This window comes from Teleopsis dalmanni, chromosome X (genome assembly GCF_002237135.1).
Source record: "Teleopsis dalmanni isolate 2A chromosome X, ASM223713v2, whole genome shotgun sequence".
NCBI lineage: Eukaryota > Metazoa > Arthropoda > Insecta > Diptera > Diopsidae > Teleopsis > Teleopsis dalmanni.
In genome coordinates, this window is record NC_051848.1 from 32,336,580 (window position 1) to 32,352,859 (window position 16,280).

The 16,280-nt window shown below is 29.6% G+C and overlaps 3 protein-coding genes across 4 annotated transcripts; all 3 read left to right on the plus strand.

Annotated features, from left to right (window-relative positions):
• The first annotated feature begins 1,508 nt into the window (after positions 1-1,508).
• Positions 1,509-4,984, plus strand: LOC119689022 (WD repeat and FYVE domain-containing protein 2). The gene is made up of 7 exons (XM_038103757.1): positions 1,509-2,110; positions 2,200-2,547; positions 2,619-2,731; positions 2,791-2,917; positions 2,973-3,169; positions 4,354-4,495; positions 4,571-4,984. Exons 1-7 carry the CDS (start codon positions 1,950-1,952, stop codon positions 4,707-4,709), a joined length of 1,227 nt encoding a protein of 408 aa, XP_037959685.1. The 5' UTR covers positions 1,509-1,949; the 3' UTR covers positions 4,710-4,984.
• A 4,215-nt stretch (positions 4,985-9,199) lies between these two features.
• LOC119688999 (small nuclear ribonucleoprotein-associated protein B) lies at positions 9,200-10,244 on the plus strand. The gene is made up of 3 exons (XM_038103718.1): positions 9,200-9,328; positions 9,432-9,983; positions 10,060-10,244. Exons 1-2 carry the CDS (start codon positions 9,326-9,328, stop codon positions 9,981-9,983), a joined length of 555 nt encoding a protein of 184 aa, XP_037959646.1. The 5' UTR covers positions 9,200-9,325; the 3' UTR covers positions 10,060-10,244.
• A 2,343-nt stretch (positions 10,245-12,587) lies between these two features.
• On the plus strand, positions 12,588-14,619 carry LOC119689966 (ER lumen protein-retaining receptor). 2 transcript variants are annotated; one of them, XM_038104925.1, is made up of 2 exons: positions 12,588-12,877; positions 13,268-14,619. In XM_038104925.1, the coding sequence occupies exon 2, from the start codon at positions 13,456-13,458 to the stop codon at positions 14,092-14,094; it is 639 nt and encodes a 212-aa protein (XP_037960853.1). In that variant the 5' UTR covers positions 12,588-12,877; positions 13,268-13,455; the 3' UTR covers positions 14,095-14,619. The 2 variants fall into 2 exon arrangements, with proteins under 2 accessions (XP_037960853.1, XP_037960854.1); XM_038104926.1 differs by lacking the exon at positions 12,588-12,877 and adding an exon at positions 13,101-13,196.
• Positions 14,620-16,280: the final 1,661 nt, after the last annotated feature.

Here is a 16,280-nt window from a genome sequence, read left to right on the forward strand (position 1 = left end):
ATAGAAATTTATTCGTGATTTCTGAAATTTAAAAACTGTGATTTTCCATTCACCCATATATCTATCAATTGTTCATATACTTTATTATTACTTGGTCCCGCTATGTAGTGCAAATTATTTTGGAAGCCAGTTATTAATTACTATTCAAATATTTCTGAAATGTCGGAAGGCGCAATTTCTGTATGACGTCTTAACACTATTGTGAATAGGTTTAAGAAGATGACTTAAGTGCAGTCAAAGATTTATATTTCCTGACAAAAATACAAGTTTTGTCAACAAGTGTCTACGTAGAATTCTAAAAATATGGTGGCCAGATGGAATATCAAATGAACGCTTGCTAAAGCAAACGACTCAATAAGTGCCACAAAATGAGATAAAAAGAAGAAAGTGGAAGTGGATAGGCCATACGCTTAAACACCCGTGAGATTACATAGCGAGTCAAGCGTTGACTTGGAATCCACAAGGTAGCAGAAGACCTGGTGCGCCAGCGAAAACCTGAAGAAGAAGGGTTAAAAGTGATATAAATAATTGAACGACATCTACAGAGAAGCATCAAATAGAGTCAGATTTAGAAACATTATTGAGCCCATATGCCTAACTGGGGGAAATGAACAATAGTTGTAGTAATTAATTAAAATAGCTTGTTTGAACACATATTTTGCTTAATACTATGTTCAGACAGCCAAATTTCCTTAATTTCGTAAAAATGAAATTAAGTTCATTTGGAAAGTGTTCATACTGCACCAAATTAAGGAAATCATATGTTTTTTGTTTACAAATCGAATGTTAAAAATTACATGCCCTAAACACCATTTGTAACTGAGAAATTTTAAAAGTTTATTATTATAACTTTAGAGGAAACTACTGAATGCTAATTCAGTAGTTTTATTAGTATTAGTGAATTTAAGGTATGTGAATTATTATTTTTTACTCTATTTTAAATTAAAAACAGTCACAGTTTTTTCTCTATATTCAAATTTAAAAATTTGCATTACTTTCAAAATAATTTCCCGGTTTCATTAAAGTCAACTGTCATTGACATTTCTTTAAAAAAAAATATTCCTTTTTCGTTATCTCAACTTTATTTTTTGCTAAAAATGTATTTTACGCATAGTTGCATTTGAATTGTCACTTTATTTCAACATTCGTTTCAACGAAACTAAGGACATTTTTCTTAATTTCGTTCTAACTTAAAAATTGAGAGTCCACTTCTGGACTCTCAGGAAGATATGCTGATTTAAAATCCGTCATCAACTAAAAAACAAATAAATGATATGATTTCTTAGCCTAGTTAAAGCGTAGTGTGGGGTAGAGATAAGCCCCCCAGCCATTATAGAGTGAAAGTGCGTAATAGCACTAACTCAAGAAGAAGAATCAAGAAGTATGAAAAAAAAACTTAAACATGCTATGAAATTTTTCAAAATAGAATTAAAAATATTTAAAAATCATATTAATATGAGTAACATTTAAAAAGTTAATATATTAATTATGTACAATTGCCTTATCGGCTACTTTTTTTAATTTGAACAGCTCAAAACACTGCTTTATATGTGCAGTGACGTTTCATTGTATTCTTTTTTCAGTTTCATTCATTCGCATATTTTGCATTTTATTTCTCCGAACAGCGGATTTTAAGTCGTTGTTAATTAGAATGGAATAAAAAGAAAGTAAAACAGTATAAGAAAATAGCAATTAAATTGACTTGTTAAACATATTTTACGATATTTCATACAACGCTTATCGGTGTTATTCATTTGAATTATTTGTACTATTTTGGGTGTGTAAGAATTATCGCAGTCCTTCTTCGTTCGGCATTTAGGTGTGAATTGTGTGAATCATTTTGCGATAAATTGGGTGCAAGCTCTAACGTATCGATTAAATAAACAAAAGAATACTAAACAGAATCCCATTATTAACGAATTGGCATACAGAAATCGGAATACATTAGCATGGCTGCGGAAATTAAACCAGCACAACGTAATAGCAACGACCGTTTCAGTACCACAAAAAAACCGGAATTGTTAAGCAAGTTAGAAGGAAGCAGTGATGACGTGAATGCGGCTGTACTAATTCCTGGCGAAAATGGTGTCATAAGTGTTTCAGATGACAAGTATGTCTAGCACAAAAATTTTCTTTTTGTTTCACTATTGTATAAATTCAGAAAATTTACTTTATTTTGTTTTATTTTTATTGCTATAGAACAATCCGTGTGTGGTTAAAACGCGATTCTGGTCAATATTGGCCAAGTATTTGTCAATATATGCCATCAGGTTGTACATCCGTGGATTATGTACCCAACGCGCGGCAAATATATGTAGGGCAAGAAAATGGCACAGTAACTCAATATGCGCTTTCAGAGGACTGTAATCGTTTATCCTTTATAAAAGATTATTTAGCACATCAAGCACGTGTAGTTGCAGTTGTCTTTTCTACAGCACACAGCTGGATATTGTCTTGCAGTAAGGACAAACTTTTTGCTTATCATTGTACAGACACTGGAAAACGAATTGGAAGTTATAATTTTGAAACACCTTGCACTGCATTACAGTAACTAAATGCTATACATAACATTTGTATGCTTTTTTATATATATATATGTTCTGTTTTTTATATATTAGATTTGATGCACTGGCTAAATACGCATTCGTTGGTGACTATGCTGGACAAATTGCGATGTTGCGTTGTGATTTACAAGGAGTACAAATAATAACAACATTTAAGGGTCATACCGGTACGAAATGCTTAAATATTATATATTTATTTTTTATACATAGTATTTTTGCTTTATAGCCAGCATACGTTGTCTTAAGTGGGTTGAAGGACCACAACTACTCTTTAGTGGTTCATGCGATCAGTCTGTTATTGTTTGGGATGTTGGTGGTAAACGTGGCACGATTTACGAATTGCAGGGGCATAAGTAAATTAATCATATTTATGTTTAGTATTGTCTACTTATAATGTAATTTATTTAGTAATAAGGTTTCATCATTAGTTTATGCAAATCATACACAGCAATTAATTAGCTGTGGCGAAGACTCTGTCGTTGTATTTTGGGAAATGAATGCAATGCGTAAGGAAGTACCCGGTTGGATTGAAACTAATAATTGTCAACTGTGTTCACGTCCATTTTTTTGGAATTTTCGTTCAATGATGGATCAACGGCAAATTGGTAAGTACGGATCATTTATTATGACAAATCATTATTTATAAGTACAAACATAGTTATATTTAATACAATTAGATTTTAAATAGATAGATGTAAACGCCTCTTTATTAAATAAATGTGTTTTATGTATACATATGTATAGTTAATTGCTGCAAGGGGTATTCAATTTTTTTTTTGTTTGTACAACGACGATAATCACATATCTGCATTTCATATAGAAGAACTTCTATTTAAATATTGCTTAATAATATTCTTTTGTAAAAAATTTTATCCATATGGTTTTTACTAACTTATTTATATATATAGTTTTAAAAGGGCTAATTGGTGCATTTTTTAAATAATACATAACTTTTTAAATTATTATTAAAAATTATGTGTTATTGTCACCAATAAAATAATTATATTTATTTACACAGTAGTCTATAATCATCTTCAGACTGATTTATTTATTAAACGTTCTCTTTCGCCTAAAGTCTCCGATAAGTTATTAATTCTTAAAATGATATACATATAGACATACAAATTATGTCTCATGTAAACATAAGTACATAAACATTATAAGAAAACTTTAATAAGGAATTATTTTCTGTGGGGCTCACAGATAATGGTATCCAAGGATAATGATTTCCATCCATTTGGAGATGAGCTCTCAATGAAATTATGTTGATTGTTATTCTTTATTATAGTTAAAAGAAATATAAGATGTTCCTTAAATGAGGCTTATCCGTTTAAACGCCATTTCCCTCAAATCCTACGTTTAACTAAAGAAAGATATTCAATATTGTAATTAAGATTTTTATTATTGGAAACAGAATGAGTTATAGTGTAAATAAGGCCAAGATCAAATCTCGAAATTCTAATAAGAATTTTTTTATGAAAGATGTAAATCTAACTTCTGTAGCTTTGTTTCAAGAAATTTTCAAGTCCACTCTTTTTTTTTATGAGTCCTGTTCCATGCTGCATTTTATTTATCTCCTGTAGATAAAGACTCATCCGAAAACTACGATTTGCGTTTAGATTAGTCGAATTTGAGCGGATATTAATCAAATTAATAAAATATAAGCGTTATATAAAATTCTTGCGATTTTATAAATATTCGATAATATTTTATTTCTATTATTTTTACTTATTTAATATTGTTGTTAATAATTTTTTACTTGTGTAAATTTAAAATTGTAAAACCGAAGGCATAAGACAACATCATTGTCGTCATTGTGGAAAGGCTGTTTGTGACAATTGTTCAACAAATAAAATCAATATACCAATAATGGGCTTTGAGTTCGATGTACGCTGTTGTGACCCATGTTATAAACAATTGCAAACAGTTGAGTAAGTATACCTACACATATATTTTTAATGATCACGTTAAATTAAAAATATTAATTGAATTATATATTTTTTTAGGAGACCATCATTAGCTTCATTTCATGATGCAAAGCATTCAATCATTTATATGGATCTCGATGAAGAACATAAACGGTTTTTAACTGTTGGTCAAGATCGTGTTGTAAAAGTATGGGATCTCTCTACAATGTGGGCCTAATATATGCCAAATTCAAAATCCTCTCCTACATCATTGTGTTATACAAAAGCAACTTTACTTTCACATAATCAATTCATTGACGAACTTTCAACTTTTAAATAGGATGAATCGAAAATAGGATGAACTGTTCTGTTGCAATAAAAATAAGAAACGTCAAACTTTAAATATCAAATTTAGAAAACATAATTGTCTTACATCAAATAATAATTATTAGATCGGTAAAAGACAAGACACAATCAGGTTTTGTTTATTATTTGCAACAAACGTAAACAAAATTTTTAAGGGAATATACATATAATAAGAAAATGTCAAAGGATATTTGCACTGTAAACATTAACATTAACATTAACGTAAAAAAAATATAATCAGTTAAGTCTCTCCGCTCGTTTACGTACTAGTTATGACTGATAATTTACATCTAGAATGAGACTAACGAAAAAATAAAAAAAAAAAATTTCATTTATTACTACTATATTGAAAATATTAATGCAAATATTTTTTTATAAAATTTAATAAACCGGTTAAAAACCAAAAGGAGCCGTTTTGCATGTAATTTATCTATATATGTTAATTACAGTCATTTATAAAATAACATAGTATTCTATTTCAAAATTTGGCTAAATGTCACTCGAAAAGCTTCGATATTTAGTTCTGTCTTTTAAAATCATTGTCAACTAATTTTTGTATCTATAGCTAAATACCATAATAAAATTTTATATTGAATACTAAAATTAATATTTTGTTATTATTATCAATGTTAAGCATATCCTGCAAAACATATAATCTTTACTAAGTTATTACGTACGTATATTATTTGTATATAGAAAAATAAATGTACTGATTGAGTATTGTTATTAAGTTTAGTTTGTAATTGTTATTTGTGTTGTGTAAAATCAATAATAAATATTTACATAATTTAAAGAAATTTTTAAAGAAATTCAAATGAGATTTATGAGAATTTCGAAACTATGATGAAAAATACATTAAAACTCCAGAATCAATTATAATATTTAGCATTATTATATACAAGATAACATAAAATGTAAAATTAGTTGTAACAAATGAATAAAAATATTCCAACGTGTTTATTATACTCCTTCCTTTTTTATTTTTCATTTTTCATTTTTTATTTTATAATTAATTATTTGCGTGTTTAAAAATTGATCTGTATGACCAAATTATATTAAGTTTTTAGAAAACCTTTTAATTTACCATTGCAAATTTTCCATATCTATTCAATAAAGTCAAAAATAAAAAAAAGATCCTAAACATAATTTATTAAAGTGATTAATATGTCTAAATCGAAGATTATAATCTTTGAAAAGAAGATAAAACTTTCCGAGTGAATCTCTAGAAATGGTAAAGTAATATAAATATTTAATATAAAAAACATCTTATGTTGTTGTTATTGTATATTGTAGTCCACAAGGATCAGTAAAACAGATAATATGAATGGAACTACAAGTAGAATACATGGGTAAGGATGTGGATAGGTAATGGTAGTATGAGAGAGAAGGAGATTATTTAGGAGTAAGATTGGATTGGGTAGTTAAATTAAAGTAGCACCAAAGCGGAGAAACCTAGGCACTTCCATAGGGCAGATCCACAGTTCAATTGGACTCAAGTTTGTGTGTGCATTGTTTTGGAAAATAACACATTTATGCGTGACAAACAACTGTTTAGCACTTGGTTATATCCGAAACTGTATTGAGCTAGGACAGTTTTTGTCGTACGAGGAAGGCGTCTTTCTTCTTTCGAAATGTTAGGCTTAGGCCTATTACGAACTTTGTTGAAGTGCAACCGTGACAACCTATGTGCAAGGCTGTCAGTACACGTTTCTAATCGACCTCAGTGATGTTAGCTCAATTGCAATATTTGTCAATATATTCATTATATGAAGAAATGTATCAACGATAGCACGATGTCATTGGGATATGGGTCTATGTGACACGTAAGAAGATATTGCTTGAACAGCAATTGGTTATGCTTTTTTATAAGAAGTATTTTAGATTCTACATGAAGATTTGGGTTATGCGAGATGCGATGACAGCGGTTCACAATTCGCAAAGCTATGTTCTGACGTATGTGGATGTTATTCTATTACATCTCGCAGAGTTGTGGGGTCCATATTAGCGTTAATAAGATTTCCTATTACTTTGTATGTGTCCAGTAGAGTTAAGGTATATACAAAAATGTTCAAAAACGTTATATATAAAAGCCTTTTGTATTTTGAACTGAAATAATAAAGTATTCCACCTATGCAGCAAATGCAAGTGAATTAAAAGGGTAATATCGTAGAGGTACTGAAATGTACACTGATATAAGCGAAGAAATCTCATACTTCGCAATAAAGGACGAGGGCAGCAGTCTTGAGACTTAACTTAAGCAAATTAATGTTCCATAATAGATCATTCCTCATTGTAGATTTGGCAAAGAAATGGTGTTGGTCTGTGGTTAATGACAGCAGTCTGTGGATTATGGTAGCGGTCTATTATTTATGGTGGTAGTCTGTGGTTAATGATAGCACACTATGGATATGATAGAGGTTTGTGGATTAAGGTGGTAATCTTTAGTTTATGGTGATAGTCTTTGATTAATTACAGCAGTTTGTGGATCATGATACCAGTTTATGTTAGCAATCTGTGGTTTATGGTGATAGTCTATGGTTAATGATAGCAGTTTGTGGATTATGATAGCAGTCTGTGGATTATGACAGCAGTCCATGGTTTATGGTGGTAGTCTGTGGTTAATGATAGCAGTTTGTGGATCATGATAGCAGTTTATGATTTATGATACAATCTATGGATTATAACAGCAATCTGTGGTTTATGGTGGTAGTCTGTGGTTTAGGACAGCAGTCTTAGGATTATAGTGGTAATTTGAGTTAAAAGAATAAATTTTAGATACGTTTCTTTATTATCCTTCATTTGAGTGTTTAATTATTTGATGTATAAACTCAAAAACGTTTATTTAAATTATATGTTAATAATATAAATAAATAATATAAATAAACAGTTTGAGTGCACTAATGAGAGTATATTTGACATTGTTATTGTAATCATTATTCTGTCAGATTTTTCAACAATTAGGCGCGGCCTATAATGCAAAATTCATTATTAATCTATTAAAAATTGTGCGAGCTAAAGGCACATTTATTTAAATACTATTTAAACTATCAATGTAAGAATCATGACTACAAAGCGAAATTAAAAAAAATGCAGCAACAAATCTTTTATAATTACTCATAATAAATCATGTTATTTATGAAATTTGAAACAGAGATAAAGAAATTTTTTAAGTTATTCATTAATTATTTATAGAAATTAATTCTAAATAAAGGGAAAACATGACAGCGTCAAGCAAATTACAAGAAAAAATAATTATTTTCGGTTTTTTCTTTTGTTTCGCTATTCGCAAAATAAGTGTAAAAGGGGTGATTGCAGTTTTGTAGTCGCTAATTATATTATATAATTTTATTTATTTAAGAAACAGAATAGAGAGATTTGAAATTTAACGATTAAAAAATAAAAATATAATTAATTAATTCAATTATTCTACAGCTGGTTTATGATTTCATTCTAATATAAACACAGCAAGTGAATTTGTTAATAAAATTTTCATAGCAAATTAACAAAACTCCAGAAAAATGTGCGAACATAAAAGTCAAGTACGGCTTTGGGTCAGTTGGCTAATGAACGCTGACTCTGAGCTACAGATTTGGCAGGGCACGAGTTCGATTTCTAGTACTAGCAGTCTCAAAAAAAAGTTATTTATGAATAATTAATTAAATAGAGGAATTATTTCCAAGCGCACTGATAATGGGTATTTGGGAATACTCGAAACAGCTGTATGGTTAGTCAAAAATTCAATTAATTAATATAATATAAAATGAGTTTTTGTTGTTGTTGCAGAGGTTTATATGGTTTAATAATTAAATTTTTTCAGTTGCTTGTGTAAACCATTTTTTTTTTTCACATATTTTCGATATTAATTTTATTTAGATTAAAACGGCAACTGAGTTTACACGAACAGCTGATTTAATTGGTAAAAATATAAGTAAATCATTCACGTTATTATTTAAATTTACACAATTTACGAGGCATTTATGAGTTTTGTGGCTACATTTAATGTTATCATATTACGTTCGGCCGTGTGCGAGTTCAAGTAAATTGATGGTAAATTGAAGGAAATAGTAAATTAAGGTAAATTAGATAAAAATTAGGTAAATTAGATGTTACTAATGTGAACATTCTATGAGATGTTTAATAAATAAATTTGTAATTTTAATCAAAAATAATAAATAAGTGCAATAAATAAATAAATATTTACATAAGTGCAGTGCAAAAAATCCCTAGGAAATTTTAATTTATTACCTCAATTTACTCGAACTCGCATATTAAAATTGTTAATATTAACCACGAATATTGTCTTGTAAGCTCTGCGGTTTTTTCTATTTGGCAGCGCCCTGTTTCTTTTTGCTCGTTCGCTTTGATTGCAATTGTATGCTTTGAGAGCGGCATTCGGTGTGCTTCTAATGCAAGATATATAGTGTTTATTAAAAAACTACGTTGTTTTGTACCGTTTAGTAGGATTATTTTCTAAACAATCATTTCAAAATGGTAAGCGCATATATCGAAAATACAAATATTGATTAATATTAGCATTGTTACATTTGCGGCAAATTGAGTTGTATTTATTTACATGTGCGCGTTCTCATTTCAGACTTTTGGCAAAAACAATAAAATGGTTCAGCACCTGAACTACAGAGTGCGCATCATACTGCAGGATTCACGAATATTTATTGGGACATTCAAAGCATTCGACAAACATATGAACTTAATACTTGGGGATTGTGAAGAGTTCCGACGGATTCGTTCTAAAAACCAAAAACTGCCAGAACGCGAAGAAAAGCGAGTGTTAGGCTTTGTGTTACTGAGAGGGGAAAATATTGTTTCATTAACTGTTGAAGGTCCACCTCCACCAGAAGAAGGACTACCGCGTGTTCCAGTTCCAGGAAGTGGTCCAGGCCCAGGTATGAGTCGCGCAGCCGGTCGTGGCGTTCCGGTTAACATGGCGACAGTGCCAGCAGGTCTAACTGGGCCTGTACGTGGCGTAGGCGGCCCAGCTCAACAACATATGGCACCCGTAGGCAGGGGCATACCCCGTGCACCTATGATGGGAGGACCACCACCAATGCGTGGACCACCACCAATTCGTGGGCCTCCGCCTATGCGTGGCCCACCACCGCCAAACTATTCGATGCCACCATACTAAGTAAATATTTAATAAATTTTAAATAAAAAATTTTTTCCATTATATTACTTTTTTGTCCTTATGGTCCCACTATTAGGCACTATTAATCAACTATAACTTAGTCTATAAAACTATGTAACTGAAATACTTGATTTGTGCAAGTATATTTATACGAAAACCGTTCTGTACTACAGGCGTCACATAAATTGATTTGGAATATAGAAAATTGACAAAATGACTGATAGTGAAGTGCAGTAAATAAATTTTTTTAAAAAGTTGGAAAAAATGCTAATACCATTGCGTTAAAATTTATTGTTATTATTGTTATTGTTTTAGCCCGCTGGGACCTGCTTGTGAAGTCCCTTAGAAGTGGTAAACGGTATTTGGTTGTCGCTGGCGACGAGTGGCTTAGGAAAGTAGACACGGCCGTTCTTGGAAACTTGTTCCTTATTAAAGTTTGTTCCTGGTTTGTGATTGTGTTTTAAGTTAATGAATTCTTTTGTTTCTGATAATCTAGTGCAGCTATATTTAGTAAATATTTTAGACTAGATTATACGATTTTGATCTTAAACAAGGAACTGTAAAAAATTGTTGAAAACTAATCCAGTTTATTCCATTGTTTTATACCAAAAAGTATTGAGTAAAATTTCAAATTTTGCAATAATTATTTTGCCGAGTCTTTGAGAACCCCATTAACCTACTAACAAGAATTAAAATTAGATTTAAAATCTTGGTGTGATCGTTAATAGATTGAAGAATGTGTGAGACACTACTTCAAAACATTTAGTAATGTCTGGTATTAATGGACATTTTACTAAGATAAAGACTGATAAATTCTTTAAGTAGATGCAAATGATGGAAAACAGTTTATAAGGTTTCATCTGAACTACATGTCGCGATCTCTAATTGCAGATCCACTGCTCATAACACCATATGTCTTCATATTCCAACACACACCAACTTAACTTTATTAAGTAATGCCTGCGTTTCATCGAAACTTACTTGAACTGGACGAACTCAGATTAGTTTCAGTTAGAATTACACGTACACGCAGACATTTTCCCTCCTCGTCCTTTCATCAAATTCCTCCATATTCTAATAAGTTGTATTTAGCAGCTTGCAATAAAGTATGCGATAAAGTAGCTGAAGAATTTAAAGGGTAAATATATAATCAGTAAAAAGAAAACGATTGAACGTCTATAACAGAAATTGATTAATTTTTTACAATTTCATCGGTACGATTTGTATTTGGTACTAGGCATTAATCCATTAGAGCATCAATATATGAGAATATGAATATAAATAAAAATATAACATAATTCTATAAGAATAAATTAAATCCCCTGATTGAAACTTGTTTTTATAAGATTTCTAGACAGTGAATTTTTAAAATTGATATATTCAACACTTTTGAAGTGATTGAAAAAGTAATTAAATCAAAAAGTATAAATTCTATCTTCACTCTTGTTTGGGTCTTTCGCATTTGCGTTCGGACGGACATTTTGCTATTATTGCAATTGTGTCTAAACCAGATAGGTTTGTTTTTCGAGCGTTGGTGTATCCGAAGGAGCATAACGGGGTGTGCACCCATATCCAAAAGCATACTTGTAGTAATATTTCATTATGAAAAGTGTTCCCTTTGCATAATGGCTACCAGATTCCCGATTTTATAATTTTTATTAAGAAGAAAATGATATAGTAATGGATATATTTCTTATTTTTATATTCGTTTATTTCTATTAACGAACATCTTTATCTCTGCTTGCTTTTTGACTCACTCTTGTTTTTAAAACTAATTTTGATAGATAAATTTTTATTTAAAACAACACTGCATGTATTTTTTACGTCTTGCTGTAAAAAATATGAGAAATCTAAACTTTCAATATATAGACTGCAACATTTTTTTCTATCACAATGGACTCAACTAGACTAGACTTGGCCAACTAGAACATTTGTCACATTAATGTAATATTATTTAATATATTATTAAATATATATACAAAATATTAACAAACGTGTATATATTATGGTCGCAATATATATACCACACACCCTCTTCAAAAGAGGCACAACTTGAAATTCGTCAATTTGGGTTAATGTATGAAACTTTCTTATAGTTTACCTGTCCACCAACACGCAAAATACCTCTTTGCTTTATTATTGTAAATTATCAAAAAAAACAAATATATATCTCTTTTTGTTAGGAAGAATACTACGCTGCAAAATATTTTTTGCGTTTTCTAAAAATTGACGAATTTCGAGTTGTGCCTCCTTTGAAGAGAGTGTGCGATATATATATTCTGCTCAATAGCAAATTTTTCATTTAGTCTTTTAAAAGACTGAAAAAAGCTTTTTATCTTTCGAAAGACTGCTGCCAGAATACAAATCATCTTTCAAACGATCTTTCGAAAGATTTTTGAGTATCGCGAGTTGAAAGATCATTGCCAGAATTGCCCTGTAAGTGGATAGACAACAATGTTTGCAATTTGTAGTGTTTTCATTACTGCGAAAATAGTTACCTTTATGTCATATGAATTAAATAAAATTTTTCATTTCAAATTTTAATAAATTTGTATGCATTTTATTTTGGGAAGTAATACTACTTAAATAAAAATGTTCAAATATTTTTGTTATATATGCATTTGCTAATTAGAGTTATATTGGTACTTTCATAAATGTAACAATTGCGAAGTGATGGCAACTCTTATTATATGTCAAATAAAATTAAAGTTTTGTATTGTTGCTTTGGGTGTTTCTTACTTCTTAAGTGCCGCATAAAATAAGAAAAAAATATGCAATATAATTTGTGTTGAATGGTAGCTGATATTGAAAAATGTAATTATTGGAAGTTCTGAAAAGTTTATGTATTAAAAGATTTGTGTGTACTTTCTCATATTACATTGGAATTTGTTTTGGTAAGTTTATTCTGTAATTACGTGTTGCTATTTAGAACATTTTGTTTATATGTAAATATTTAGAATTAATTGGAATATGTGATTTAAATGCACAAATATTTGAAAATATTTCAAAGAGTTCACCCAACCCGTCACATAAATTTTATGAATTAATGTGAAGGCTTGTGCAGATAAGAATTGTTTAACTTCTCCACACATGCGTTTCTTAATTTTTTTTCTATTCTTAATGTTTTCCACGTCATTACTTTCGTGTATTTTTGTGTTTTACTTTGACATTCCATGTAGAAACGAAAGCGGTAGAGAAGAAAAGTTTTAATTCGTAGGCAAAATTTGTTTTAATTATTTTAAATTAAAAAACTTTTAAACTAAAAGCAATCTCTTTATTTTCAGAATAACGAGGATTAAAATACGCAACACAGTTGAGCTATTAGATTTCGCACAAAAAATAAAAGCAAGCAAACAAAAAGCCGGAAAGTTTTGAAGTTTACAAATCATCCAGAAGCACCAGACTGGATACATCTATAAAAATCAAACGAATATTTTAACACAAATTTCTACGTGTTAAACACAATATCAATATGAATGTTTTTCGGTTAGCTGGTGACTTGTCTCATGTATTTGCAATAATAGTCTTATTGCTGAAAATATGGAAAACGCGTTCCTGTGCTGGCATATCTGGCAAATCACAGATATTATTCGCTTTAGTGTTTTTTACGCGCTACCTTGATCTATTCACTACCTATGTTAGCTTGTATAATTCATTGATGAAAGTGTTATTTTTGTCTGCGTCGGGTGCTACAGTTTATCTTATGTACGTTAAATTCAAGGCAACTTACGACCACAATCACGATTCATTCCGTATTGAGTTTCTGTTGATACCATGTGTGTTACTTTCATTGCTTATCAATCATGTCTTTAATGTAATGGAAGTATTGTGGACCTTCTCAATTTACTTGGAATCTGTGGCAATATTACCGCAACTGTTTATGGTCAGTAAGACAGGAGAAGCTGAGTCTATAACAAGTCATTATTTGTTTGCTCTGGGCTCATATCGTGCACTTTATTTGCTTAACTGGGTGTTCCGTTATATCGTGGAGTCATATTATGATCTTATTGCGATCTTTGCTGGTATTGTACAAACAATTTTGTATTGCGATTTCTTTTACTTGTATATTACTAAAGTGTTAAAAGGCAAGAAATTGCAACTGCCTGCTTAAGCTAAGCAGACAGTAAGCATATAAATTATTAAATACTAAAAAAGATGCCCTTGCAAGGAAATCAATAAATATTTAACTTATGTAATTGTAAATTATATGATTTAAAGAAAAATAATTAAATTTTAAGTTTCCTACAATAAATTTGTAAATTCTTATTCATTGCAAAATAATATTTTAATAGTTTAGAATTGAACATTATGCGATAATTAATAATGCTTACAATTTGCTTTCAATGAACAGGGTCTATATAAAACAATAATATTTAAAGTTTTTAAAAAATGATAAATGATATAAATAAATTAGGTCAGTACATTACGTTTTCAATTGTCTTATAGACAGGCTGTACTGTCTATAAATGCAACGTATGCGTTATTTTAATAATGTTTGTAATAAATTGTAATCGCAACTGCTAAAGTTTTATTAAATACAATCTCATATTTTAATGAAATATAAAAATTGAATAAAAATCATTTTGGATTTTCATAAGTCCAAATTTCTTAGTTTATATTATAAAAATAAAATTTTCTATGGAATATTTCAATGTATTTTGTAAATTTAGTTTAATAATGAAAAACAAACATGCAGTAAAAATAGAATCCATAATATAATCATAAATTTAATTCCTACCAAAATTACAAAAAGATTTTTATACATTTATAAATCTTTACATACATATATTATATATATACATACATAGATATATGTATATGAGTATATATCATGTGCAAGTATATATATGTTTACATGATTATATTATTTTATTTTTTGTTAGAAATATTTCTTTGTGACGGAACGTTTTATAGTAGAAAACAAAAACCGTTTATGAAAAAATCTTTAAATGATTAAATATTAATATTTAATGAAAAATTTAAAATAAATAAAACCAATACAATCAATCCGTCATAAAAGTTAATACATTAAGTATTTAAATTTAAATTATAATTAATATAATATTAGCGAATTGATTAGACGAGTGTAATAGTAAAATATTCAAAAGTTTAACAGTTTATAGTTAAAATTTTGTGGTAATTTTTGCCATATTTTACTTTGCTTTACCTTCAAAACAGTTCTATTTTCAATAAGACTATATGCAATTTCAAGAGGTATAAGAGCTATAGTAAATAAAATGGCATTTGTATTGAAATTTTCTCGATGTGCCGAAAAAGTAATTAATCGTTTTTGTACGCAGGAATACATACATTAGTAGAGTTTAATATCGTTTCACATTGTCTTAACTTATAAACAATTTAAATTGAATTATTGTCTTTATAATGGCATGGTAGTCCCTAAAAACGAAATAAGAATAAACGGTTTAAAGTTAAGACTTACAATTATGTATTTGTTTAAAACTAGAGTACTTTAGTTATATTCTCAGACATCCAAAAAAGTACAGTCTATTGCTGTGGCTGTGCGGATGCGGATTTCATCTCATGTGTCAGTATCCATCATTAGCTAAGGCAAAATTTAAAAGCTTTGGGGCCTCAAGTTTTTTTCTTGATCAAGTTTTAAGATTTGTTTGCTCGGTTTACTTTTACTTAAATGTGGGTATCGTTGCTTGTACGCTGCATATGATCCATGTTTAAACAACGCTAATCCATGCTATCACAACGGGTCATTATTTGAGTTCAGGTGGGCTTTGGTAACAAGACCGCTACTCCAATCTAACCTAACATAGTTTACAATAAAAAGGGAACTTGAAGGATGGCGCTGTCTTAGGAGGCAAAGAATATTTTGACTTAAGAATTTATCAAGGTGGTACGGTTGATGCACAACATCGCTATTTAGAAAACGTGTGAACAAATAAGTAATTATAAACATATTAACTACTATTTGAAGCGGATAATAATTTTGCAAGATCATTTTTTTTCACAACACGTTTAAACTATCGCAATGAACTCTATAACTGTGCAGCAATACGTGTCATTTATCAATTAAAATACACTCAAGAATGTGCTTATGAGGTGTTTTCTAAATTTTTTTTATGAAAAGGTACATATAGACCTGTGTAACGTAATACGAAACAATTTTTTTTATGGAAATGCAGTATTATTTTCTCAGTTTCACTATCTAAACTGTCTAATAGCAACGCATTATATTCTCTGTTATTGTTTTGACTTTTTCTAGGTAGTCAAACCTTTCGCGTAAGCAAAATTATCTTTTCACCTTTTCTCAACACCTTTATCAGG

Excerpts from the sequence above, each read along its gene's own strand:
- LOC119689966 (XM_038104925.1), top strand. The coding sequence starts at position 13,456 with ATGAATGTTTTTCGGTTAGCTGGTGACTTGTCTCATGTATTTGCAATA.
- LOC119689022 (XM_038103757.1), top strand. The coding sequence starts at position 1,950 with ATGGCTGCGGAAATTAAACCAGCACAACGTAATAGCAACGACCGTTTC. Across the intron at positions 2,111-2,199 it reads ATAAGTGTTTCAGATGACAA|AACAATCCGTGTGTGGTTAA; the intron begins GTATGTCTAGCA and ends TTATTGCTATAG. Across the intron at positions 3,170-4,353 it reads GATGGATCAACGGCAAATTG|GCATAAGACAACATCATTGT; the intron begins GTAAGTACGGAT and ends GTAAAACCGAAG.